The sequence below is a fragment of the Epinephelus moara genome, chromosome 19 (assembly GCF_006386435.1).
Source record: "Epinephelus moara isolate mb chromosome 19, YSFRI_EMoa_1.0, whole genome shotgun sequence".
Classification (NCBI taxonomy): Eukaryota; Metazoa; Chordata; class Actinopteri; order Perciformes; family Serranidae; genus Epinephelus; species Epinephelus moara.
This window is the reverse complement of record NC_065524.1, coordinates 24583562-24607808: the sequence shown is the minus strand read 5'-3', so window position 1 is coordinate 24607808 and position 24247 is coordinate 24583562. Positions and strand designations below refer to the sequence as shown.

The window sequence follows — 24247 nt, the reverse complement described above, 5'->3', positions numbered from 1 at the left end:
TTAATACTTCTACTCTGCTACAGTTTGAAGGCAAGTGTTGTATTTTTTACTCCTCTACATTTATTTTGATGGCTTTAATTAGTTTTAGCTTCTTTGCCAGATATGTCATATTATCAATAGGCTATAAAACACAATCAACTAATGAACTATGATGTATTTGTATGGATTAAACCACCTGGCAGTGCATGAGGTGGTTCAAACAGGCCCCACTTTCACCAGCTGCAACATTAGTGATGCTCACACTTAAATGCATTAATAATTATATTCCAATAATATGATATATATAACACGGACATTTTCTGCTGAACAAGTACTTTTACTTTTTAGCCTTTAAGTTTATTTTAATGCTTATTCAGTAAAGTAAAGTTTTGAATACAGGGTTTCTACTTATAACAGAGTACTTCTCCACTGTGGTATTGTTACATTTACTTCCACTACTTGTATTTTGTCAAGTTTTCAGTATCCAACATCATGTCTCTATGGAAATTATTACCAAAAAGGTACCATTTTCTTATAAATCACTCTTTATAATCTGTTTCAACCCATCTAGTCTGCAGTTTTAAATATTAATATGTTNCCAACATCATGTCTCTATGGAAATTATTACCAAAAAGGTACCATTTTCTTATAAATCACTCTTTATAATCTGTTTCAACCCATCTAGTCTGCAGTTTTAAATATTAATATGTTCATAAATTGATTTTGGACAACTTGTAAAACCAAATGTTGTTCCTTTTAATGGCCTCTGATCTATAAAGACGTCATGAATGATTAACTTTTCCAATAATATAGCCATTATATACAACCTATTAGCTCTGTATAAAGGGAGCCTTATTACAGTAGAAGACACCTGGATGATGTTAAAATCATACAGAGATATGAATAACCTCTACTGTATATCAGTGGTTCCCAACTGGTGAGTCGCGGTCCATTCTGAATGGACCACAAATGATTCACAAATGTGTCAAGTTTGTCAAAAACACACCTTATTTTAGAGTTCAGTGATTTCCTGGCACAGTGCTTTCTTTTTTAAGTGCTGGTTCCTGCTGTAGAGTGAATGAGTAACTGACAGATACTCAACAGAGACAGAAAACTTGCTCAACCACATGGCCAAACGCAAGTATGACGTTGAATATATTAAACTGTGTGGACCTTGAACTGATGAGTAACGAGAAATCTGGACCCTGTGGTTGGACCAGTTGGGAACCACTGCTCTATATTATATCCCAAATAAATACAGAATAAGGCACTTAACAAGGACTAGAGTTCTCCTAAAGGTAGTATGTGCTGTTGTTAATGACCTGACATAGACATAGCAGCTAAGTGAAGTTGAATAAAGTTGAATTAAACCAAAGTATCACTGATTTCAGAGAGGCCAGAAAATGTCCAGAAGAAGCCCTTTTAAATATATTTTACTAGAAAGTCAATTGACTTGTTAACACCACCAAGTGTCATGTCACACTGACCACAGATTTGTGTGCTCTTTAAAACCAAGGGTAACAGATTTGGGTTAAAGCGTTATAAAATGTTTACACTGCAAAAATAGATTATTTTATTCCTGGAAAGAAACCTTTCAAAAATAAGCAGCATCTCAGTGGTAATACTGTGATGGTACAGGTGGATTTGAAATTCCTCATTCAGCCAGGCCAAACAGTGATGTGTTCATGGTTTACATGAGGCATTCAGACTAAGATGCTCCTATTAGGATCATAATTAAAACTCTGTTTTGCAAATAAACACTATAAAGCCACTATAATGCTCTTTTCCAGTTACTTCCCTGTCTGCTCAAACTTGTGCGGGACTTTTGAACAGCTGGCACTCAGTCTCAAAGTCACATCCTTGGAGCAGCTCGCTGTAGTGAGCTCTGACGTCCTGATAGAGCGGCATGGAGCCCTGCTGGCCAGTCAAACCAGGGAAAGTCACAGGCTTCTCGTTGAGCAGCGGCTGAAGTCTCAGGTCGCCTCCCCCGCAGTCATACAGCACCATGAGTAAGTTAGCTGCATAGGGTAACATGTGGCTGGTACGGAAGGAGCGTTGGGCCTGTGTGGCGTAGTTGGTGGAGCTCAGGGCATCGCTGTCCTTGAAGAAGCCCAGGAGGGTGAGCAGTGGCAGGAGGGTCTCTGCATGGCCGACCTGGACTGTCACGGCCTCCGTCACCTGCTGGCCTGACCTGACATACAGGATATATGACATCAGTTTCAGGTCTAACACATAATGAGCTCTGTCAAAAGTGTAAAGAAATGTCAAAGTAAATTAGTCAGACAAGTTTTCACTACAAGGAGCAAGTCTGAAAAACATCCACACAAGAGTCGATTCAGCCCGAAATTTCTCCCAAATAACAGATGTCGTAGATATTAATGCTGAAATGATTAGTTGATTAATCAGTTAGTTGATTGCCAGAAATTTTTCATGATTGATTAATCTTTAAAGACTTTTTATTAAGCAAAAACACTCTCTAGCTCCAGCTTTGCAAATATGAGGATTTGTGTTTTTATCATTAACTTAACATCTGTGGGTTTCAAACTATTATGACACTTTACAACATCACATTCAGCTTTTGGCATTTCTAAAAACAATTTTCTGACATTTTGTAGACTAAATAGAAGATTAAGCATGGGAATAACTGATTAATTACTTGATAAGACTTATTAGTCTGCTATTACGCAATCCCTTTTAACATTTAAAGAATGGGGCTGACTCGTAGGGATTTAGTTTTCACTTGTGAAAATTACATTTCGATATGTCAAAATGTAATTCTGACATTTCGAAATGTTAATTTAGGATATCTATAAAACAATTTTGGCATGCTCATAATATATGTTCACATGTAGAAATCACATTTAGACTAAACTGATTTACACAAACTGATAACAATCCCCACTCTCTCTTCCGCCATCACACTATATTTGTTCTGTCTTTAGTTCATTCATTCATTTCCCACAACCGCTTATCCAGCTGACACTGGTCGAGAGACAGGGTACACCCTGGACAGGTCACCAAACTATCACAGGGCTGACACATAGAGACAGACAACCATTCACACTCACATTCACACCTACGGACAATTTAGAGTCACCAATTAACCTGCATGTCTTTGGACTGTGGGAGGAAGCCGGAGTACCTGGAGAAAACCCACGCTGAGATGGGGAGAACATGCAAACTCTGCACAGAAGGGCTCCCCCACCCAAGGATCTGAACCCCCCATGCTGGGTTCGGACCAGGAACCCTCTTGCTTTGAGGCGACAATGCTAACCACTGCACCACCATGCCGCTGTCCTGTCATACTTGGGCAAAAAAAAAAAAAAAAAAAAAATCCTTAAAAGAAAAGAACATCCACTCGTAAGAAATGAATTGGAGATGTCTTTAACTAGAGTTGCTATAAGTCACTATAATGTTAAGAATAAGCTAGCTTGGTATTCTAACTAGTCAAAAAGCAATTGCTGTAATAATACACGTTACTATTACCTCTAAAGATTAAACGTTAAAAGGGTTGCCATTGAGTAAAGGTTCGACCACACGAAGAACGATAACTATAAGAATAACTACAAATGTGGTGTTTTAAAAATCATCCTTACTCAATTGGATGGCGATGTCCACACCACAATTTAAATGACAGTGGTGAAAAATTTTGTTGGGATCACTTTCGCAGCTGAAGCACAAAACGCTTGCTTGACGCCACTATTCACAGAACGTTAGCGTTCATTGGTGTGGATGCTCACATTGTTATAGTTATGGTTATTATTTGGTGTGGACGACCCTGAACACATGCAGCGTATTATTCTGTTACTCAGTGTCCGACCATGCAGTGATTTAAAGGAAAAGGCTGCTTATATACTATGTTTTTCTTATTGTCAACAAATCCCATTAATAGGCAGGAGCCAATAATAACCTGATCCTACTAACATGTATTGTCTGTGTATCCAGTGCATGATATAGCTTATTGTGTAGACCGCCATTCATCAGACATCTTCTGTTATTCCAAAGAATATGGGCACTGTAATTTATTTTGAGTCCATTTCATATACACCGTCCTGTCTCTATATACTTTTTGAGCACCAAATGTGTATTCATCCACAGCTGCAAATAGTCCCCCTGCAAGTTTTACATCTTTCGAATGAATGTTCTCGGGGCTGAGAGCTTAACGCAGGGTCTGGATGTTGTAAAGAACTGAGAGAAGAATTAATGTTTTTTGTCTTTTCACTGGATTTGTTAAATTGACAAAAGCACAGAGTAAAAGCACCTTCCATCTTTTTGTCCTGAGGGGCATTTACTCACTTGTTCTTGCTGGCTGCTTGGTCCAGTCGACTAAACACGTCATGGAAGAGAATGCAGCTCGACTTGCTGTTAATATCATAACCATAGGCTCTTTTCCAGAATTGCTTCAGATCATTGGCATACTCCATAACCTGTTGGACCACACAGGACAAATCATTGCCAGTCTGGATGAAGGGGGTGGGCTTTGTGTGACGAGTGAAGAAGATAGCAATCTGTTTAGTCTCGTTATGCAAGGTAACATTTCAAGTTTCCTGAGTTTTAGGTCAGCTTGTAACACAAGACACAAAACACTCTTTGTGACATGGATAATGCCAAAAAGCCTCTCAAAGAATGGATATGTGGCAAAGCATGGAAAGCATGACTTAAACCCTTTCTTTTAAAAGAAAAAAGTAGTAGGTACGGCAGGAGTCTTTGTCTAACTTGACCTTCTTCCCACTTTATTTACTGCATTTTGTTTGTTTATTCAACAGAGACGGTACAGATCCAACTATAGAAGTGCACACAGTAGAGCACAGATCTCCATCATGGCCAAGTGGTTGCCTGATCTGATTGCAGCCACTTTAGACTGTTCTTTTAATTCCAGCAGACGCATTTTAGAAGATCCTAGAACCTATGGAAAATGCGTACCATGTCTATTTTTGATGGAGCTGCAGCATAATTGGACTTTAAACAGTACTGACTTTGTCTGTAGTCTGCAGCGCAACATAGTATGAAATAACAACAATAAACACCATTAAAATAGACCAAAAAAGAAACTGTTTGACTACGTAGCCTACTTACTCATGGTAACGCACAAGTATCAAGGAAAAAAGACCACATCAACAAAACTGGGCATGCAAAATGCTCTGCTTCTGAAATGCTCCTGAAGTAGTATGACGCTGTGTGAAGGACAGAACCAAACTGGGTCGCAGCTGGATCACGGAGTCCAGTGGAATTGTCCATCCTAGCTCCTTAACAGTCAAGATGGCGGCGAAGATAACAAAAACGGGGACTGATTCATCTCATAACGTGCCTAACTGTGGTACATCATAATATAACGGGTATGGAATTATCCGGCAGACGCTTTGGTAAGATGAGACCAAACTTTCCTATGGATGCCAGTTTTTGAACCATGGCAAAACCCAAAATATGGCCTGCAACAGACAGTACGGCTTGTTGTTTTTAGTGGAGACAATTTACGGAAAACTTGTGGCCTCTAATGGTCGGTTAAGAGTTTTTCAACAATTGTAAATCACCCCAACCACAAGAGGTCCCTGAGCAAATGGTCATGAATGTGCACACAAAATATTAGGCTGATTGGTCCAATAGTATTGTAGTAGTAGTAGTAGTAGTGGTGGTTACCAGTTACCTTCAGAATTAATTTTAAGACTCTTTTAATAACTTTTAAAGCTCAACATGGTTTAGCCCGCAGTTATATAGCTGAGCTTCGGACTACCTGTGCTCCAAGTCAAGACCTGAGATCCTCGGGCCTACCCTCACTAGTCGTCCCTAGATCAGGGCTGGTAACTAAAGGTGACCGGGCTTTCGCCATTTAGGCCCTGAGGCCCTGGAATTCTCTGCCTGAGGAGATCAGGCTGACTAGTACATTATCCATTTTAAAATCATTGCTTGAAACATATTTTCATAGGAAAGCTTTCTCTTTTAATGCCTAATTTTTATTGGTTGAATTGTTGATTTGTTTTATTTCCTATTTTTGCCTCTGTACACAGGATTCTGCTCAGCCATTAACATTTTTTTCAACATTGGATTATTGTTGTGTTATTTTCATGCACTTTGTGTACCACAGTGTTTAGTAAGTGTTATACAAATAAAAGTATATTATTATTATTATTATCATTATTATTACATTGGGTGTCTAGCAGAAGTCAATTTGCAGCAGGCTTTTAAATTCAGGTTCAAACGAATAGATAAAACATGTTGGTAAATGCATTTAGTAACAGCAGGAAGAGGAGGGACATGATTTTTTCACAGATTATCTGTCTCATGTACATCTTTAAGAATATAATGACAGTATCAGCAAATATGACAAAACTTATTTTAATAAAAGTTACCAACTGTAGCGTTTAAACCTTGTTATTTTTCTGTTGTGTTCCTTTCTTTTGTTTCTTGCAAACTTGCTTGTAATAAATTAAAGTCTTGTAAACCAAGAAAAACGACATCACTGAGATAAAAAAAAAAGGCCTGTAAATAAATAAACTTAACACAGTCCAGTCCTCTGTGAAAAATGATTAAGAGGTTACATCAGGTGACTGACCCACAATCCTCTTCTCCCTTCTCCATGATGGCATCCTTCCTACTTGCCTCCACACTGGCTCAATAAATCTACAATCACTAAGTAGCCGAGGCTCTTACCTGTGCATCGACCTCATCGAAGAGTTTACACCAGGGCGAGTTCACAGTCTTAATGGCAAACTCATAAGCACACAGGTAAAATGCAGCTTCGGCCATATCTGCAGGAGAAAGTGAGGCAGCCATTTAAACAAACACAATCAAAAGCACTGACCTGCTTTAACCTGGACGTCATGCTATGTGTTGTTTAAATACTGCACCAGTTTGTGGCCAGTGGCGTTTCAATAAGGCCACACATGAAGTCAGTACTGGCTGCAGCTCCATCTATTGAAGCTTCAATACTTTCAAATTAGAAAACAGCTCCACCTACTGTGCAAAAGCCCACTGCGAAATATAACCAATGGGATGTTCAGCACACAGTCTTCCTCAATACTGACAACTCTACCTCTGCTTTAGTGACTGTTCATTGTTGAGTTTCGACCTTAGACACATTTGAGTCGGTTTTTAGACTCTAACAAATGCTTTATTTTAGGGGGCCCAAAGTTTCTTAGAATTTACTGGAAAGGAAGTGATGTATTTGTGATGTCACTGGGGAGGTTCCTGGAAAGTATTATGTAATTTGGTACAAACTATTGGGGAAATGGAGACAGTGTTTGAATGGGACACTTATTTGCAGTGCATTGTGCATACAGTACAGCATTTATGAAATGTAAAGTTTTCGATCAATAAATTCGTAATTATGGATTTAAATGGGGAAGTTTTTAAGGAAAAATCTCTGAAAATCATCAATTCTGTATGAACTCAAATACGCCAGAACTTTGTCTCTACATATTTTTTCCCCCAGAAAATCTCTTATGAAATTATTAGGATGCTACAAAAGAGTAAAATAAAAAGCCACCATGTATTGTGCTCTAAATATAGGACATATAGGACAAATACATTTGACTAGGACTGAAACAACTCTTGCCAATCAGAAGTAGCTCCCTTCTTTTGGGTAAATAACAGACCTGGGACCCATATTCAGTCTTATTCATTCATTTAAAAGCAGCGGCACAGTGGTTAGCATTGTCGCCTCACAGCAAAGAGGGGTCCTGGTTTTAACCCAGGGTATGGAGTTCAGTCCCTGGGGTGGGGGAGCCCTTGCATGTTCTCTCCGGGTTTTCTCCGGGGACTCCGGCTTCCTCCCACAGTCCAAAGACATGCAGGTTAACTGGTGACTCTAAACTGGCCGTAGATGTGAATGTGAGCATGAATGGTTGTCTGTCTCTATGTGTCAGCCCTGTCATAGTCTGGCGACCTGTCCAGAGTGTACTCCACATCTCGCCCAATGTCAACTGGGATAGGCTCCAGCCCCCCGTGACCCCCCCAAAGGATAAGCGGTTACGGAAAATGAACGAATGAATTCATTTAAAAGAGCAGTGTGTGGGATTTAGTGGCAGACTGCAACCAGCTGAAACTTCTCCTGTGCACCAAGAATGAACTCCTGCTTTGGATTCCTTCAGTGTTCACTGTTCAAGAGATTTTCTCAGAAGCCAAATTATATGCCGAAGTCTCTCCCTCTCCAAAACAAATGAAACAAGTGATTAAAACCAGTACAAACACTGAATATTTTTCCGACGTGATTGCTGCTAACTACAGTGGCCGACGTGAAAATACGAATAGCCCCATCTAGAGCCAGTGTCTGGTTTGCCTGTTCTGTGCTGCTGTGGAAACATGGCGGTGCAACATGGTGATCTCTCTGGAAAAGGGACCTGCTCCCTATGTAGATGTACGCAGAGAGCAGGTCCAATGGGTATCTATATAATGGCTCATTCTAAGGTAACGAAAACACAGTGATTCTTATTTTCAGGTGATTATACAATAAATCCAACTTACTTATGATATTCCATTTCAAACTATACATCACCCTAAATCCTACTCAGTGGAGCTTAAAGAAATTATCTGGGTATCACATAAGTACAAAATAAAAAGTCAGCCTTTACTGTGCTTGTCGTACTGTTTGTTTTTCCCGTTTTCTTTTTGCCTCCTACTGCAGGGATTCTCAACTTGCATTGAGGACGTTCAGGGCTTAGATCAGACCTCTGTTGGGGGGTTTGGGGCTCCTCTCCTGGCACTGTTTTGATGCCTTTTTTATGCACTATGGCATGAATATGTGAGTGTGTGTTGGTGCATGTGTACACATTTATATGCTGCTAAATGGATCACCTATCAGGCTACTTTAATTGTGAATTAGAAAAAGGTTGGGGGGCCACTCTGATGCCTATTGGGGGCCAAATTTGGCCCACAGACCGGAAGTTAAGTATCACTTGTCTACTGTCTGCCTGATTTCATGTGAACGCAGCATTAGACACAAAGAACATAGGAAACTATGATCTAGGTTGAAAAATACCACAGTTACTCTATATTTGGTAGAACACACTAGAGGTCGACCGATTCATCAGTTTGGCTGATTCATCAGCGCCGATGGGACTTTGTATAAGCTATTGTTAATGGCGGAACAGGGCTCAGATAGTGGCTGATAGATGTAACCTCCACTGGTCACGTGGGTACGGCCATAAGCCTGAAGCATGAATGTGTATGATTTAAATCAAAGTTAACTTATGTAGGACAGCTTTACCTCTTTATTAGAGGCATTATATAGAATAGCATTAGTTATAGAATAGCATTATGTGCTTTCTCTGTTTTGCTAGCAGTTATGGTCGGTAGAGTTTCGCTAGAATTAAGTAGCAAGCCTCGCACTACTAATGTGTGTAGAATGAATTTCTGATAATCTAAATGACTATTAACTCATAATAACCTCGAGACCAGGATGGACTGGCACTCAGTGTGCTCCAGCCATAAATGCACAGCAAACTTTCAATCTGGTTTTCCACCGTACATCATTTGTAATTTTCTCAGAAAGCAATTAGGGGGCGATCACACCTACAGATAGCGCTAGAAACGCAGACTCTTCATAGACGCTTGAAATGCCTGAAACGCCCTTTCAATGAGCGCTCCTTATGAGGAGTGTCTGTGGAGCAGTGGTACGTGCACAACTGGGAGATCAAAACATTGAAAATGGACCCAAGATGGAGTTAGGAAGCGATCACACTGAGATGAAACACAAGAAACGGGACGCCAGTAAAACCATTGTTTTCCTATGATATGGCGCGTCTGACCGGCATTCAAGCGTCTTTTTAAACGGGCATTTTTCCGGCGTCTTTTTAGATGCGCGTTTTTGTAGACACTTCTTTTTAGACGCGTGTTTCTAGAGGTGTGTAGACGCTGAAAAGTTAAAATATTTTCAGCTTTTTTGAGCGTCGGACAGAGGTGTGTAGACGCTGAAAAGTTAAAATATTTTCAGCTTTTTTGAGCGTCGGACGCCAGTAGATAGCGTGCATTGAATAAGCGCTTCCAGCATTTCAAGCGTCTTTGAAGCATCCGCATGTCTAGCGTCTCATTTCTGTGTGATCACCCCCTTATGGTGCTACTGGCGCCTGACGCCCAAAAGTTGAGATTATTTAAACTTTCAGCGTCTACCAATGCGTGTCTAAAAAGACGGCAGGAAGACGCTTGTCATAAGAAATGCTTGAAAACCAGTCAGACGCGCCGTATCATAGGGTATCAGTTGTTTTACTGGTGTCTCATTTCTAGCGCTCCTTGAAGGTGTGATCGCCTCCTTATCCCTGCATTTTTCGGGCGATATAGAATGTGACTTTGTCAGAGGGGACAGCTGTCAGGTGTTATTGGCCGATTGATCGACTATTGTTTTTTTCCTGCTCCAAACTATTGTTAATATATCGGCCATTAAAAAAATCCGCTATCGGTCGACCTCTGGAACACACTTAGGTACTTTACCTGTAAGTCAGATACTGGACGCAGGGCTTTTATAGGATCATTTTTATAATGTTGTAATAAGTTTTTAAACAGTTCAACCACCACTGACCATCTGTGATGTTGTTGTAGGGGACTCTGAGACGGTCTGCAATCTTCTCCGTGACCCTCCTCATCTCTGGTCCCTGCCTGAACTTGTCCACCTCTGACAGAGCTGTGGGGTTGTTGTCGACTTCCTGCACAAACCTGGTGCACTTGTCAAAAAACCTCATGAGAGCATCATTCTCTGCGTGGTCAAACTCCTGATCTGGGTAGAGACAAAGGGACAGGTTATAATGAAACATATAAGTGGTGATGATGATGTATATGTTGTGATGATGGTCATACCTGTGATAGCCCACAGCTCAGTCAGTCCTGCCTTGAAGGACAGAGTGCTGTTGACACACCTGTGCTTTGAGCTGGTTATGAACTTGATGAATCCACCTCGGAGCTTCTCCTCTGAGATCAGTGAGGGGAAGAGCTTTGACAGCCTGACGGCCAGATGCTTGTGATCGTTCACACCTTTCTGCACCAGCCTGCCGTCCATGTCGTCAGTGTACCACATCCTCCACTGGGTCTGGATCTCCCGCAGCCAGCTCTCTTCGCCAGACGCGCGGCTCTTCACCAGCTCGTACAGCTTCCGCATCTTCTTCACGTTCTTGCTGGTCGGGTACCTGGTGCCGTGTCTTATGATCGCGGTCAGATGGATCTCGTGACATTGCTCAGACGGAGGCTGCAGCATAGATCTGTTTACAGCCAGTATGTCCTCTATGAGGTGCGGGTTCACTTCCTCGTACCTCCCTTTGGTGCTGAAGTATTTGGCGATCGCTGGTATGTTCGGGTTGAAATCATCAGGCGTCACATCGTTGCGGAAACAGCAGCCAAATCCAGCTGTGATGGCGAAATGAACAGCTATGATTTTCCAAAATCTGATCGGCATGATGCAGACAAATGGCTTGTTTGTTTGGCCGTGTGCACCCCCACCGACCAGACTCCAAAGCTGAGTGACGTCATCCATACGTGGGACTGTACAGCCAATCCGTTACACAGAGCCTGTCCTAACGGAGCTTGCACAACAGACCATAATGGACATTGACCACTTTTAATCACATGACTGCGTGTACATTAGTCAGTAGGCTAATGTTTGAAGAGCTCAAAATCCAGAATGCATTTATCAGCTTATTAATATTTAAAACTGCAGTCTGCAGACTAGACTTTTGGTAATAATTTCCAGTGGATGATGATGTCTTTATGCAACATGGCCTATTTTAGAATAATTTATATTACTTGGCCCGGGCTATTATTTGCTTAAACCTCTGAAATCAACAGGCCTATATTTGGGACAGGCCTCTATTTCCTTTCACAGGAAACTGTCACTCGGCAAAGATCAGGAAATACAATCAAATTGTTCATTAAAACCAGTATGAATATTACTTGTTTCAAAATTAGGCTTCAAATAATATATCAAGTATGAATCATTCATTGGATCTAGCTCTGACAGACAGCTTATCAGACAGACATAAAGTTACAGCACTCGAGGATTACGGGCCCCTGCATACAGACACAATGCCACTTTATACAATACTCACACCGGATTAATTTTTTATGAAAAACCCCTTTTGATTATTTTGATTTTGAAGAAATATGAATAACTTACAGGGTAATGGAGGAATGGACACATAATTTGAGGTAGCCAACAACCTACTTTTATACATCTCAAAGAAAAATTTGAAGTGCTTGGCAACGTTTAATTAAGACAGACGTTTATATGTCAAAATGTGTAGCTACACCAGGCTAGTAAAAGAGGCTAGGTGTTTAATTGAAGTTTTATATTATGGATGCATGGATATGATCATTACTTTAATATTGCAACTGGTAAGTTTTCTTTTTTTAAAGTGAAGGCTGGGGATACTCATGTTTGCCCAGGGGCCGCTTTTACAGAATGAAAGGAGGTCAGGGGCCAGTTGCAACAGATCCACAAAGGCCAGGTGCACACAGGGGTGTTTCTAGGATTTGGGGAAATTCAGGGTCTCGCCTGGACCTCTGTCAGGGGGTTGTGGGGGATTACTTCAGCCACAAGAGGCTGAAGGGTACCACTACCACTACTACACTTCTAAATATGTATGATATGATATGATTTACAATGATGATTTCCTTCCACGTGAGTTCTTTTGAAATTTCTCTAGTCACTATAAACAGTATTGTGTGTTAGCAAGTTTTGTAGCTGTCAAGTCTTTCACCTGGAAGAAAACATACAGTACATGCTTCAATTTACACTGACTAAGAGCCACATTGAAACATAATCTGGCAAAACCTTTTTTTCACCTGNTGTACAGAGCCAAAATGACGACAACTGTATCATTGTCCAAATAATTATGGACCTGACTGTACATGCTTCAATTTACACTGACTAAGAGCCACATTGAAACATAATCTGGCAAAACCTTTTTTTCACCTGTTCGTAAGCCGTAAACACACAAGGCAAAAATATTTCGATCAGACTTAGTAAATGTTTCACTATATTTCTCTCCTACACTTGCCTCTCAGGACTTCTTTACACGTCACAGGGGAGAAAAACAAGCAGCAAAGTGAAATTTCCAAAGCAGAACATTTAAGAAACTGCAAATTCATGTTCATGGCAGGAGCATTCTGTTTATTCTGTTTAGCAAATAAAAGAAAATAAAGCTACCCTGTCTGCCTTAACTTACGCAGAACTCTTTACCAGCTGACACTCAGTCTCAAAGTCACATCCTTGGAGCAGCTCCCTGTAGTGATCTCTGACATCCTGATAGAGCGGCATGGAGCCCTGCTGGCCAGTCAAACCGGGGAAAGTCACAGGCTTTTCGTTGAGCAGCGGCTGCAGTCTCAGGTCGCCTCCCCCGCAGTCGTACAGCACCATGAGTAAGTTAGCTGCATAGGGTAACATGTGGCTGGTGCGGAAGGAGCGTTGGGCCTGTGTGGCGTAGTTGGTGGAGTTCAGGGCATCGCTGTCCTTGAAGAAGCCCAGGAGGGTGAGCAGTGGCAGGAGGGTGTCTGCGTGGCCGACCTGGACTGTCACGGCTTCGGTCACCTGCTGGCCTGTCCTGACATGCATGAAAAATGGGGCTCAGAATTTAACATGTGACACAGAGCTGTAAATAGGACACAAGAGAAGAGAAAACTCTTGTCACATAGCAGCAGAATGCAACCTGTATCAAGTAATGTCTGGGTTGTTTATAAACCACTGTTAATTTTCAGCTTATATGCATTTAAGGACACATTTTAAACCCTAAGGGATAGGACACAGAACCTTTGGCAACAGCATAGCAACCAAGATTGAGGCACAAGCAGATAAAACCAATGATACTGGAGATTACATCATCATTCTTTTCATTCCACTGAACATTTTCATCAAGCAAGTATAACCTGCATCTGTGCTATACGGATCGCAGGTCATTTAAAGGCTACTTACTTATTCTCTGCGGCTGCCTTGTTCAGTCGTTTAAACACATCGTGGAAGAGAATGCAGCTCGCCTTGCTGTTGATATCGTGACCGTAACCCCTTTTCCAGAATTCCCTCAGGTCACTTGCATACTCCAAAACCTGTTGGCGCAGATAGTTCAAAGGAAGCCTCTTCGTGGGTGGCCTTTAAAGACTTTGAAAAGAACATTTTCCCAAAATAGCAATCTGTGAGGTAATGTTTCCGGCTTCCTGAGTGTTAGATCAGCCTGTAACACAAGACACAAAACTTTCTGAATGAATGAACAGTGTGCCCAAACAGAGAAGGTCATGCATCTATCCATCCATCCAAACTGCTTATAAAAGGTTGTGGGGGCGCTGGAGCTGAGCCCAGCTGACACTGGGAGAGAGGCAGGCACACACTGGAGAGGTCACCAGACTGTCACAGGGCTCAGAAAAGGTAACGCATTGTGACTTTTGTTTTTGAGTTTATACTCCTTACAAAGCAGCAATAGAATATCTGAATGATATCGTCAAATGCTGCGGGTGCTGGGTACCTCTGACCTAGATAACACAGGGCTGTTTGTTTGCTTTGTCCTGTTTGTGTTGGATTCAATAGTCGGTTCTGTGCCCCAGCTTGACCTAAGTGCTCCTCTGATCGGCCCAAAGTGCCCGACAGATCAGCTGAAGTGTCTCTCTGACCATAAACCCAGAACATAACCTTGTGTCCTGTGTGTTTCTTTTTCCTCTCTGTAAAGTCCTGAGAGACTTGCTTGTGATAAATTTAAACATTTACTGGCTTATGTGGGAAAACATCCTGTTCTACACTTAGTGATGAAGAGCTCTATATATAAGCGGACCTGTAATGGTGAAATAGTACATACATTTGCTGCCAAAGTTGCAGAGTACGGACATTTTTGCAGCAGTGTCTAATGCACATTTTGAGATGCTGCAGTCGAGAAAGCGCAGGTGTGAAAAACTGATGATGGCTGAATTCCATTTAACTGTTTCAGTTTCAGGGTCCTGGTATTGTGCATGCTGGCTCACTGACACTGGAACACTTGACTAGAACAGAGCCTCCAAAAACAAATAAAACAGTTGCTGCTACCACATTAAATCTACATAGTTGACCACTAATTGCCCCTACCTTTGCATCGTCCTCATCGAAGAGCCGACACCAGGGCGAGTTCACTGCTTTGATTGCAAATTCATAAGCACACAGGTAAAATGCAGCCTCAGTCAAATCTGCAGGAGGGAGGTTGGTATAACATGTTCAGTGGTGAAAATATGCAGGAAATTTGAGATGCCAAAAAACTGACATCCTGTCAAAATCAACTAGCGAGAACTACACAAACACTACAGAGAGTAGTTTGCCTTGATCTTGAAGCATGTAGACAGGATATTAACTCAAGGCCATGAGTGACAAGGCTCGCTACAAACTGGTGCAGAGACCTCAGCACTTCCAAATTAGTAAACAGCTCCACCCAGTGTGAAACATGATCACTGAGGTGTTCTGCGCACTGACATCTGTACAGTTTTGTGCCTTCAACCTGACAAATAATTGCTAATATGTAGTAGCTAATCAGTATAAACTGGGACTATAGTCTGTTTCTGCAACACAGATTCAATTCTGTATGAAATTTTACAGGCTTACTCTTTTCATGCACCTGGGAATCATACAGTATGGTATATTCAAAGTAGGGATGCACGACAATATCAGCTCAGTATTGGCACTTTAATGCTTTAAAATTAAATATAAGCATCCTCCCAAACATTGCTGCTGATATGACAGGCTGATAAGATCATGCTTTAATTGATTGCTAAATATGATGTGTTATTAAAGGAGCCTACACCTTTTTTCGGACTGCAGAAGTGTCTAAGTTATGTTAAATTACTTTACTGTAATGTTCAGCACTGTACTATTAAAATATCTGCCATTTTCTGTGAGAGGCTGTGACTTTATTTACATGAATGTGTAGATTAATACATGATGTTCTCTTTTCTATTTGCAGACCGAAATAAATTCTGAATTCTAATGTGACTTTAATTAGTCAAAAAAGGTGAAATTTGCCCCAGTTTAGGCTAACCTAAGTTAAAGAAACGATCTTACTCGGCTAGTGAACAAATTAAAAGTGATGTATTTTATGTCTGCATCTGCCAGTGGGCCGTCACAACACCCTCCTGAGACCTGAACTTTTGTTTGGTATGCATTTTTAATTTATTCTAGCTATTTAGGATCGATAGGACCCAATAATTATAGAAAATTAAACACTGTCAACAGTAATTAAGTCTCAGTGTCGTAAACCGAGTACTTTCTAATTAACAGCGTCCTAGCTTGTTACTGTTGCTAAAATTGGTCAAATGTGTTGCCGTACCAAACTACAAACATTATTAATCATAAATAAACAGGTTTCTACGGAAGCGTATTGCATTCACTTGACAAATTAAAAAAAAATCTGTTTTTCAGAGTAATTTTTTTTTTTTTCTGTTTTTCGGTGTAATTTTTTTATTTTTCTTTTTTTCCTGAGTAATTTTTTTATTTTTCTGTTTTTCGGTGTAATTTTTTTATTTTTCTGTTTTTCGGAGTAATTTTTTTATTTTTCTGTTTTTCGGTGTAATTTTTTCTGTTTTTCAGTGTAATTTTTTTCTGTTTTTCGTGGTAATTTTTTTTCTGTTTTTCGTGGTATTTTTTTTTTGTTTTTTTGGGGGGGTAATTTTTTCTGTTTTTCTGAGTATTTTTTTCTGAGTTAAGAGAGCAATAGAACAACAGACGCTTTCATTCCTTTCTTGAGAGCTCGATATAATGGAAGCAAACATGACCCCCTTGTTTAGTTTAATCTAGTTTTACTTTGTTTTGGGTTTGAGACACTGGGAGATACTCTTGTCTTTAAGTCATATAGATGGTGTTATCATTAGTTTGTCGACTTTACGCAGGCACCTTAAGACTTTGCGGTTGTTCAGATGAAAAGCCCATTCAGATCTGCTGGACACTGCAGTGTTTCTCCAGAATCAGTTGGACACATATGGGAATGACAGCGTCTGTTGTTCTATTGCTCTCTTAACACAGAAAAAAATACTCAGAAAAACAGAAAAAATTACCCTGAAAAACAAAACAAAAAAAATACCACGAAAAACAGAAAAAAATTACCCCGAAAAAAAAAATTACTACAAAAACCAGAAAAAATTACACTGAAAAACAGAAAAATAAAAAAATTACTCAATAAAACAGATTTTTTTTTTTTTTTTAAGTGAATGCAATACGCTTCCGTAAATTTCAAACATAAAATGTGATCAGGTTTTGGACCTTGTCCTCTTTTGTGTCGGGATCGGCTGCAGATGATGGCAGGGATGGCTGCCATCTTATTTTACCATGGATTAGTGTATTGTGTTCTTACTACCACTAGATGGCACAAAAAAGGATCCACTGACGAGGACAACAGGTCTAAGTCAAGCAGAATGAAGTATAAGGTCAAGTAAACCTAAAATGTGATGTCCATGAGGACACAGGGTTTTAGGAGTTAAATCCATTACAGGAGAGACTTCATGTAGCAGCAATGGTATGTAGCACCAGTATTGTGCATCCCTAATTTACAGTCTTGAGTCACTCAGGAAGCCCAGAGTATAGGACCCCTGAGAGCATGTATCCTCTGGAGTGATGATAAAGGTATATGTGCACAACACATTCAACAGCATAAACAGGCAGTGTTTCTGCAGATCTGACCGTGTGTGATGAGACTCTGCGGGACTCTGAGACGGTCTGCAATCTTCTCCGTGACCCTCCTCATCTCTGGTCCCTGCTTGAACTTGTCCACCTCTGACACTGCTGAGGCGTTGTTATCCACTTCCTGCACATACCTGGTGCACTTGTCAAAAAACCTCATGAGAGCATCATTCTCTGCGTGGTCAAACTCCTGATCTGGGTAGAGACAAAGGGACAGGTTATAATGAAACATATAAGTGGTGATGATGATGTATATGTTGTGATGATGGTCATACCTGTGATAGCCCACAGCTCAGTCAGTCCTGCCTTGAAGGACAGAGTGCTGTTGACACACCTGTGCTTTGAGCTGGTTATGAACTTGATGAATCCACCTCGGAGCTTCTCCTCTGAGATCAGTGAGGGGAACAGCTTTGACAGCCTGACGGCCAGATGCTTGTGATCGTTCACACCTTTCTGCACCAGCCTGCCGTCCCTTGTGATCGTTCACACCTTTCTGCACCAGCCTGCCGTCCATGTCCTCAGTGTACCACATCCTCCACTGGGTCTGGATCTCCCGCAGCCAGCTCTCTTCGCCTGAGGCATTGTGTAGGACAATGTTGTAGAGCTGCTGCATCTCCTTGACGTTTTTGGGCGTCGGGTACCTGGTGCCATGTCTTATGATCGCGGTCAGATGAATCTCTTGACATTGCTCAGATGGAGGCTGCAGCATAGATCTGTTTACAGCCAGTATGTCCTCTATGAGGTGCGGGTTCACCTCCTCGTACCTTCCTTTGGTGTTGAAATATTTAGCGATCACTGGTATATCCAGATTGTCTTCAGGATTCACATAATTAAGTAGAGAACAAGAGATGATGGGGAGGTAAAGGACAGTGAATTTCCAAAGAAAAGTCAGCATGATGCACCCAAGAAGAGGCATGAAAAGCAGCTGTCCTCAAAACCTTCCCAAAACATGGCATTTGACAGTATAAAAAATGGGACTGAGCAGAGTCCAGTCTAGTCTGTTTACCCCAGTTCCCTCACAGTTTATCCCAAAGTGCAAACTAAACAGGTTCTTACACAAGAGCCGCTATTTGACCGACTTAAATAATAGTCTTTTCAGATTATAGAGATCCTCTATGACCCAGTTCCTTTTATGTAAATGTCCCATTGTCTGCATTATAAAATCGGTTCCACTTTCACACCAATCGTGTGGTTTTATAATGTTTTGATATCTTCCAGTATTGTTTTTGGGATGTGCTTTGTTTTACCTACTCTCTTACCACAACGCTCTGGTTTGACACCCTAGTTTAACCTTTTTGCACTCAGTTAAAGTTTTGCTTCAACCACTGTCAGATCAAAGTGAAACAATAAAACATTTACCACAGAGCCTGAAGAACTCAAGAACTCATTAAGATGCAGCGTGATGTTGGTATTTGTGCAAAGTAGCATTGTGCAGGTTCATAGGCCTCTGTCTTGTCATGTATCTCCCTATCAACTCTACGTTATTGCTCTTTCTTTTTACTGTCAGTTAGATTGTAACCGCCACTAGATGCTGTTTGGTAAAAACTCAATATTACAGGTGAATTTCACTTTTTTAGGGTCCGGGCAGCTAAGCTGCCAGGACACTATTGTAATCCTAGGTATTCTTCTTCTTTTTTCTTTCTTCTTCCGAGGAAATCATACTTCCCATGGGTGAAAACTCACCAAACTTTACACAAAGGTCCAGTCTCATGCCAGATATCCTCAGCTGTAAACTCAAGCCAATAGTCCTGATGGTGGCGCTACAGCAAGCATCTAAAGTTCAAAACTTTGAAAATTCATAAGATGAGCCTACAGTGCATCAAAATGTTTGACTGTAAACGGTACTGTAAACATATACATGCAAATTCTTGCTAAATAAATCTTCAATGTTCATGAAAAAAATGACAAAATTGTAATTGCAATATGTGTATTTTCAGATTTTAGTCTTAATAACTGAATTTTTTACAGTGGTTTTAGATCTGCTTTTCCATGCATGGACAGCTGCTAAACCTGCACGTCTGGCTTAGTCAATTTGTGAAGCTACACATGAATTGTCACTGACTAATTAGCTCAGTGAGATGAAAATTGATTCTTAGTCTCAGAGGTTGTGAGTTCAAGCCTCAGCTGATGCAAAAGGCAGATTGTGTTGCTAAATTCCTAAATGTCTTCTAATTCTTCTGCTTGTTGCTCAGAATTGCCTAAAAATGCCCGGACCCGACCCATCGCTGCGCAGCAGCTATTGATTGATGTATTCTATGTACTTCTAATACTTAGACCCTAATATATAGCACTAGCATATCAGCACGCATATAGCTGAGAAAGGGACTGCAAATGAACTACTCTCATTAAACACTGACTTGATATTTGCCATATCTGTACCTGCAATGTGTTATAAACTGTTAAACATAATATCACAGGCTTTAACATATTGTGACCACTTCTGCTTCACAAAGGACAAGTAGGCTAGAAGTTGTCACAGTGGTATCAGAGGTGCAATAGCCAACTCACTAATGGTGCAAACTATAATGTACAAATTTTAAGAGAAAACACACACCAAATACTCTTGAGGTGCTGATCACTGGAGGAAGATCAGTTGAAGAAAAAAAGTGACAAAAGTAACAGACAAAGAAAGGCTGTTTTCTTTGTCTGTGAACAGTGCAAATCTTGAAGAAGGCCATGCAGCCGAAACGTTGATTTAAATAAACTGCATATGGAGCCAGAGTGTGCAAACTATAATGTAACCCACAAATGACAATAACTTGCACAAACCATCATGTTCTGAACAGACACACCAAAGACATAACAAAAAAATGACATTTGTGTTATGGAACAGAAAACAGAAAACTTAATGTGGAATTTATACTTCTACATTGAATCGATGGCATAGCTACGGCACAGGCTATACATATACATAGACATGGAGCCTACGACGTAGCCTTATGTCCCGGCGACACAGACCTCCCGTCTATTTTTGTAAGCTGAAACCATTTCCCTCAGTGGAAACAAAGCTTTTATTTAATTTAATTTCACTGATAAGAAACAATAAATGTGAAGACAATAAAGCCTCCTCAGACAAAGCTTCATATGAGTGGAGGAAACCTCCGCTCATCATCGCTAAGCTAATTTATACAATGTAAACAGGCTTGTGCTAATAACGTTAGCATGTTATATTTGTTTGGAAAACGTGTTTAGTATAAAACTTGTGAGTTGTAGTGGAGCCAAATTTTGTAACATTACCTTTGTTAAATGTTGCTGTTGTCCCTGGCTGAGTAGAGGAAAAGTCTGCTAGCAGCTAGGCTACTTTATACAATGTAAAATGCCATAGGCTTGTGCTAAAAACATTAGCATGTTGTATTTGTGGGGAAAATGTGTCCAGATAAAGACAAGTGTTTGTCTGTGAATGCTGCGAGTTATAGTGAAGCTGATTTGTGTACTGTGTTGGAAATCATCTCTATTAAGCCATGTTTAATGTGTGTTTAATGTGTGTTTTGAATAAACTAACCTTTACAGCACTTCACAGAAACAACACACAGCTACAAACTACTCAGTACAGCATGCTGGGAAATGTGAGTGTTGCACCACTATCAACAGTAAAAAGGCTTCTGTTTTCAATCTTAATTTCTGTTAACATTTTGTCAATAATTACTGATTGTTTAACCAGTGTCACATCCAATACTTCTAGTTATTAAGATCCATTAATTGCCACTTCAGTATCTATGATTTGCTAATCCATATTTCAGTTTTGGTTCACACATTACAGAGGGTCTCCTGAAGTGTCCAGTCCATTCAAAACTATAACAGTAACAACAATAGAAACTGAAAGTAAATTCTGACATGCAGTGGGAGCCGGTAGAGGGAAGCAAGCACTGGGATGATGTGGTCTGTTTTCCTGGAGCCAATGAACAGTCTTCTGTAGCTGTAGGTGATAACAGGAAGTGACCAATGACAGCATAAAGGCTTGTGGAAGTCCAGTTAGGAGAAGATCCATGTGGTTTCCATTGCAAAGCTGGTTCAAATCTGGATGAAGCTCATATTGTACTGTTAAAATCGTGTCTTTATCAAGCTTGAGTGCCTAATGAAAGTGAATGCAAAGAATGTTGGGGTTGGATTTTATAATAAAAGCCATGGCCTGTGCTTGGTTGTAAAGCTTTTTATGACTCATCTGGGGCTATAACAAGCATTCCTGTATTTTTTTTTAAAAGTTAGCTGGAGAAAACTCTGTGCTGTGCGATAGTGGCAGTCAGGCAATAACCATGCCTTACACAGTAAAGAGGTGACTACAGATTACGTCCTAAGAGATTATTTAAAACAGATCCACTGTTGATCCATGAGGGGATCCCGTATGTTAAGAGTTAGTAACTGTGTTATCAACACTGATAAGCTGTAGGGTTATCTGTAGAGACACTGAATGGTTTTTCAGCTTAAACAGAAGAAACTCAGTGGTTATTCAAGATATGCCAACTCAATGTCTTATCAAGCATTATGAGCTGATCAGTGGTATCAGCAGCAGCAGTGTGAATGAAGAGCGAGAATGAGTGCAAGTATTCATTAAGGTGTCAAGTGAAGCTTGTAAAGTTCAGACAAAAGCTTCTGTCCCACTCAATTCAATATTATAATGTATTAACAGTCGGCTGTATCATGATGATTTGATTATGTGTGTTATTGTTTTGTCAAAATTAATGATTTGAAACGTATTGAAATTTGAGTTATTGAAGGGTTTTCTCAGCATTTATTAACAGTTTTGTCCGATGTAATTTAAAATGGTGGAACAAAGTTGATTGCATTGTTGATTGTGATTATTTGCTACGTTGTTATTTGAAAAAAAGGTAAATATTGTAATACTGATTTCAGTAAATCACTGTCTGACCCATCACATAACCCATTTCCTCCCTTTTTTCTCCTCCTGAACTTTGGTGAAGCCCTCACAACCAAAATATCCAATGATCTTGTTATGATCTTCTTATCTGTGTAAATACATGTGTAAAAACCAAAACCAATATAGCCTGCGCTCTCACTACATTACCCCTCGTTCCTGGAATAATGTACAGAAGGACCTGAAATTGTCTGAGTTGATTACTAGGGAGAATTCAAGTCAGTTATAAAGGATGGAGGCAATAGCACTCTTGGTCAATGTGACTGCTACTCAAATGTTCACTGAAATCATTTTTAGTAAAACATGTTTATGTATTTAACAGTTCTTTTTGGTCTTTTGTCTATTCCAGAGGGCTGGCTGAAAACTAAAGGGGACAGAGCGTTAGCTTTCAGAGCCCTGAGACTCTGGAACAGTCTGCCCGAGGAAATCAGGTTGGCTGAGTCAGTGATCTCTTTTAAGTCACCTTTTAAAACATACATTTATCAGAGAGCCTTTCCTGATGTTACTTGAGTTTAAGTTCAGACTGTCATTAATTTCCTCTGTTTTTATACGCTAAAGTGTTTTTATCAGTTCTTTTAAAAGTTGCTGTTTACATGTCTTGTCTGTTTTAATTACTGACATGTGAAGCACTTTGTAACTCTGTTTTGAAAGGCGCTTAATAAATAAAGATTATTATTTTATTATTATGTTTGTGTTGCTTTTTGACTGGATGTCGTGCTTGCTCACTTATGGTGTGTCACAGTTGTACTTGTCTGCTTGTGTTACTGATATAACAATGTTTATGCTGTCCTCTTGGCTTGATCACTCTTAAAAAAAGGTTTTAAATCTCAGTGAGTCTTTTACCCAAAAATTATATATAATTAGCTAAATAATCAATGCATTCAGACTGAGTGTGCTTTGGTTTCAGAAATCTATCCTTCCAGTTTTTTATTGTCCCATTAGAGTTATGCATTATACATTTGATGACCATTACATTCTTCTTTTAAACTGTATGCCTTGTTTTCTTTTTTTTGGTGTCATTTTGCTTTCGTTTTTGTTGTTGTTTGTATTTTGTTCTTTTTTTGGTGCATGTTTTTAAAAATATTTCAAATTTTTATTGATTTTGAAATAGGATTTTACATGACGGTTCTAGATATCAAATGAGACCTTCAGTCTCTACTAACAAAAATAATACCAACAGGGTAGCAGAGATCCGTACAAGAGGGTACCGGTACACCGCCAAAATACAATCAAAATAATAAAATCAAATTTGAATAAATAAAAGTGATAATAATGCATATATAGAAAACGAATAAATAGATGGGCCCTTGAGCATGGTTAGTCATCCTAGTCAACATAGATCCATAAGAGGCAGTTTTTGCCATATAGTTAAGCTATCATTTTATTTATTCTATTTTTGGTGCTTTGTTGTAATTTAGGTAGCCTTGTGTGACATCTTGGCCAAGGTACTACACATGAAATAAAGCCTTTTGGCTAATTCAGGCATTTCAGTACCATATGTATTTATTCATTTGCACTGTCCCACCAAAAAGAAAAAAAAAATCAAAGAATAGTTTACATTAAAAAATGAGTGTCAGTTTTAAAATATTTGGGTTGCTCAGACTTTCACCAATAGATGGCTTCAGATGAGTGAGTGGGTTGGCTCGTGCTCTTCCAACGCTGCATTTTCTTCGTAGTTGTTACCACTGCTGCGTTCATGTGCTCCTCCTGTGCTCCGACATCTGATCTCGCTTGTGTAGATATGCGTTGTCGCCATAGACTGTAGGTTGTCGTTGTAGTTCTGCAACTGGATCGAAACA

General features: G+C 40.0%; 2 protein-coding genes and 1 long non-coding RNA gene across 3 annotated transcripts in view; all 3 read right to left on the bottom strand.

Annotated features, from left to right (window-relative positions):
- Positions 1-700: 700 nt before the first annotated feature.
- LOC126407219 (multiple inositol polyphosphate phosphatase 1-like) lies at positions 701-11449 on the bottom strand. The gene is made up of 5 exons (XM_050071936.1): positions 10765-11449; positions 10490-10684; positions 6628-6725; positions 4276-4406; positions 701-2170 (listed from the first exon to the last, which is right to left on the bottom strand). Exons 1-5 carry the CDS (start codon positions 11432-11434, stop codon positions 1786-1788), a joined length of 1479 nt encoding a protein of 492 aa, XP_049927893.1. The 5' UTR covers positions 11435-11449; the 3' UTR covers positions 701-1785.
- Positions 11450-13098: 1649 nt separating this feature from the next.
- On the bottom strand, positions 13099-18591 carry LOC126407220 (multiple inositol polyphosphate phosphatase 1-like). Its single transcript, XM_050071937.1, has 6 exons — positions 18065-18591; positions 17851-18024; positions 17576-17770; positions 15002-15099; positions 13868-13998; positions 13099-13499 (listed from the first exon to the last, which is right to left on the bottom strand). The coding sequence occupies exons 1-6, from the start codon at positions 18489-18491 to the stop codon at positions 13121-13123; spliced, it is 1404 nt and encodes a 467-aa protein (XP_049927894.1). The 5' UTR covers positions 18492-18591; the 3' UTR covers positions 13099-13120.
- A 4996-nt stretch (positions 18592-23587) lies between these two features.
- Positions 23588-24247, bottom strand: part of LOC126406369 (uncharacterized) — a 202746-nt gene continuing 202086 nt past the window's right edge. The window contains exon 4 of the long non-coding RNA XR_007571686.1: positions 23588-24234. This is a non-coding gene — a long non-coding RNA (uncharacterized LOC126406369). The remainder of the gene's footprint in view (positions 24235-24247) is intronic.

What these genes read in the sequence shown, in the direction of transcription:
- LOC126407219 (XM_050071936.1), bottom strand. Translation starts at nt 11,434, where the DNA reads ATGGATGACGTCACTCAGCTTTGGAGTCTGGTCGGTGGGGGTGCACAC. An exon ending in TGAGCTGTGGGCTATCACAG is followed by an intron (nt 10,685 to 10,764) that starts GTATGACCATCA and finishes GTCTCTACCCAG; the next exon opens with ATCAGGAGTTTGACCACGCA. An exon ending in CAAGCAGCCAGCAAGAACAA is followed by an intron (nt 2,171 to 4,275) that starts GTGAGTAAATGC and finishes CCTGTATGTCAG; the next exon opens with GTCAGGCCAGCAGGTGACGG.
- LOC126407220 (XM_050071937.1), bottom strand. Translation starts at nt 18,491, where the DNA reads ATGCCTCTTCTTGGGTGCATCATGCTGACTTTTCTTTGGAAATTCACT. An exon ending in CGGCAGGCTGGTGCAGAAAG is followed by an intron (nt 18,025 to 18,064) that starts GTGTGAACGATC and finishes TGGTGCAGAAAG; the next exon opens with GTGTGAACGATCACAAGCAT. An exon ending in AAGGCAGCCGCAGAGAATAA is followed by an intron (nt 13,500 to 13,867) that starts GTAAGTAGCCTT and finishes CATGCATGTCAG; the next exon opens with GACAGGCCAGCAGGTGACCG.